General features: G+C 57.0%; 1 protein-coding gene across 1 annotated transcript in view; it reads left to right on the plus strand.

Annotated features, from left to right (window-relative positions):
- The window catches only part of SMARCC2 (SWI/SNF related, matrix associated, actin dependent regulator of chromatin subfamily c member 2), a 22,956-nt gene that overhangs the window by 2,241 nt on the left and 17,971 nt on the right, over window positions 1–2,744 (plus strand). The window contains exon 2 of the mRNA XM_045289057.1: window positions 74–159. Coding sequence (XP_045144992.1) covers window positions 74–159 — 86 coding nt within the window. The remainder of the gene's footprint in view (window positions 1–73; window positions 160–2,744) is intronic.

Here is a 2,744-nt window from a genome sequence, read left to right on the forward strand (position 1 = left end):
TCTGAAAGGAGGGGCAGGTGAAAGAAGAATTTTGGATGTAGCTCTCACGTACTTCCTTGTCTCAATTTTGTAGATCAAATGCTTCCTAGATTTCAAAGCAGGAGGTTCCCTGTGCCACATACTTGCAGCTGCCTACAAATTCAAGAGTGACCAGGGATGGTGAGACGCCTTGTACATGCTTCTAACATGCTTCTAGCTGAGAGGGACTTGGCCTTTTTTTTTTTTTTTTACATTAAGTGTGTTTATGAAGGAAGTTAATAGGTTATCACAAGGCAGGGTCAATAAACACTAAGGAGACAGTCTTTGATTCACAGCAGCACCTCACCTCAGCCAGCAGCCAAGCCTCTCCCCAGGCCTCAGCCTCTTAGCCACGTGCCCCCTTGGCCTCTGCCTCCGTGGGCCAGAAAGGCAGCTTGTCACTTGCCTCACAGCCCCATGGTCTTGGTCCAGACGGGGAGAAGTACCCCACCCTCCCGCCAGCCCCCGGCCTTCCGGGCGTTTCCGGGAGGGACAGCCCGGGGGTGCACGGGGCGCCGAGGGGGCGCTCCCCCAACGTGCCCGCCCCGGTGCCCGCCAGAGCTCCCCACGGAGCCAGGTACCAGCCGGGCTGCGGCCTCCGGGTGCTTTGTGTGTGTTCGGAGACGCGATGGAAGCCGGAGGGCGCACGCTTCAGAGCAGGCCCCTGGCTCCGGGGCTGCCGGAACAAGGCCCCCTCTCACCCCCACCCCACCCCCGTCTGCGCTAGGACCACCTGCCCCCGGCCCCCGGGGCATCAGAGCCTCTCTGGGAGTCAGGCTGGAGGCAGCTGGCCTATTCGCAGCTTCACCACGAAGGCTCCCTGAACCCTGCTCCCGCATTACCTTGGCTTTGGGGTCCCGAAGCGAGGACAAGCCTTCAGGCTGGCTTCCACCATCCACCCCAGAAATGGGGCCAATAAGGTGGCAAACAAAGGGTGGGGAAGCCCACCTGTCTCATGAAGCAAACCTTTTCCTGGTGTCGTCGTCTTTGTCTTTAGGCCTGGTCAAAGGAACAGGGACATGGAGGTGGTCTCTGACATCCTTCTCCCGACCCGCAGTGAGGGGCTCTCTCTACCTTTCCACTTTCTTCCTGCCCAGAAGTGTGGACCCCCCCACCCCATCCTGACTAGGAATCTGGGCCTGTCCTCAGGGTCTCCCTGGGTGTTGGGCGCCTGACCGAAAGCCGCCCGCCCGCTGGCATTGGGGCTTGTCTGCACTCCCGAGAGGCACGGGCTCTCTCTGGGAGGGAGATGAGCCTGGGCACAACCTGTGACCTGGTTCAGCTGTCCTGCTCTTAGCTCTGCCCTCAGTCTCTTTACCAGCTCCTTCTTCACATCTCTTACTGAGCGGAGCTCTTTTCTTTGTACTAAGGGTGGAGGAAACAAGGGTCACAGGTAGAGAAAGTTCGCATCTGGCATGGATGCTGCGGTGCGGAGGAACGTGGAAATGTGTAAGGGGCCCGAGCAGGTTTGTGTCAGAGTTTCCTCAGAAGGAAAGATGCCCTGGCTGTTGCCCGCCAGGCAGGTGCTGATCCTTCCCATCAGGAAGGGCCTGCCCCAAGCCTTGAAGGCATTTATGCCCAGTTCCTAGTAGAAGCAAAAACGGCAAGCTCGTTGGTTCTCCCTCTGCTCTTGGGCGGCTTCACTTGCTGTGCCTCTCTTTCTAGTCGGGCTCTTGACCTTCCACAAAGTCCCGCCATGCTCTATCATGGTCTTCTTCCTCAGTGAGCCCTGTAGGTGTTGCCCCCATAAACCTTCAAGATTTTACAACCCTCTGTGAACTGGCAGCGATCAAGTGATATGATATCAAGGTCCTGCAACTCATAGCGGAGGGAAGACTAGGAAGCGTCCCTTGTCCCCAGCACCTGATATTGGCAGGCTGGGCTGCTGGCAGCCGACTGTCCCATTTCCCGGTCGAGGTGTCCAGGCCCTCCCTTCTGCCCTTTTCTTTACGGAGACGAGACACCTGGTGAGAAAAAGCACTGTTTTCTCAGTGCTTCCAGAGCACCTGCCGAAGAGCTAGGGGAGACAGGGGAAACGTCGTCTAAGATCTGTTTGTCTCCCCTCTCACTGTTTCCCCAGTATATACAAGCGGAACCACCCACCAACAAGTCCCTGTCGAGCCTGGTCGTACAGTTGCTACAATTCCAGGAAGAAGTTTTTGGCAAGCACGTCAGCAATGCTCCGCTTACGAAGCTGCCGGTGAGTGCAAAGCCCAGGGACAACCCTTCCACACGGGACAGGGAGCTGCGTCTGGTGGGCAGGGGGAGGCGTGAATTATTTATAGATTTCATGATTTTTTCATCCTCAGTGATGGACCAGGTCAGGGCATTGCAGGCTTGACCTCATCCCCAAGTTACTATTCCTTTTATCTTAGGAGTGCGTTGGGCCGCAGGGTAGCTCAGAGCATCTGAGCTCAGTCCACAAGACCATTGTGGCAGGGCTGAAAAGACAGGAGGTTTGGATTTGTACAGGCTCGCGTTCAAATTCTGGCCCGGGCGCTTGATGGCCCTGTGGTCCTGGGCAGGCCGCTTGACCTTTCTGAGCTTGGTTCCCTCTTCCCCAGGTGAGAAGAAGGATAGCTCCGTAGTAGGGTTTCCATAGTGGTACGTGAGGTCACTAGGAAAGTGCGTGGCATAAGGTGGTGCTTTGTGGACAGTGGAGCCTTTCCTCCTCCTTCCAGGCCACAGACTACAGTGGCTACAGCCGCCCGCCCGCTCTGAGGAGG

This window comes from Echinops telfairi, unplaced genomic scaffold, assembly GCF_000313985.2.
Source record: "Echinops telfairi isolate 266 unplaced genomic scaffold, ASM31398v2 ScPeMD7_2;HRSCAF=8, whole genome shotgun sequence".
Classification (NCBI taxonomy): Eukaryota; Metazoa; Chordata; class Mammalia; order Afrosoricida; family Tenrecidae; genus Echinops; species Echinops telfairi.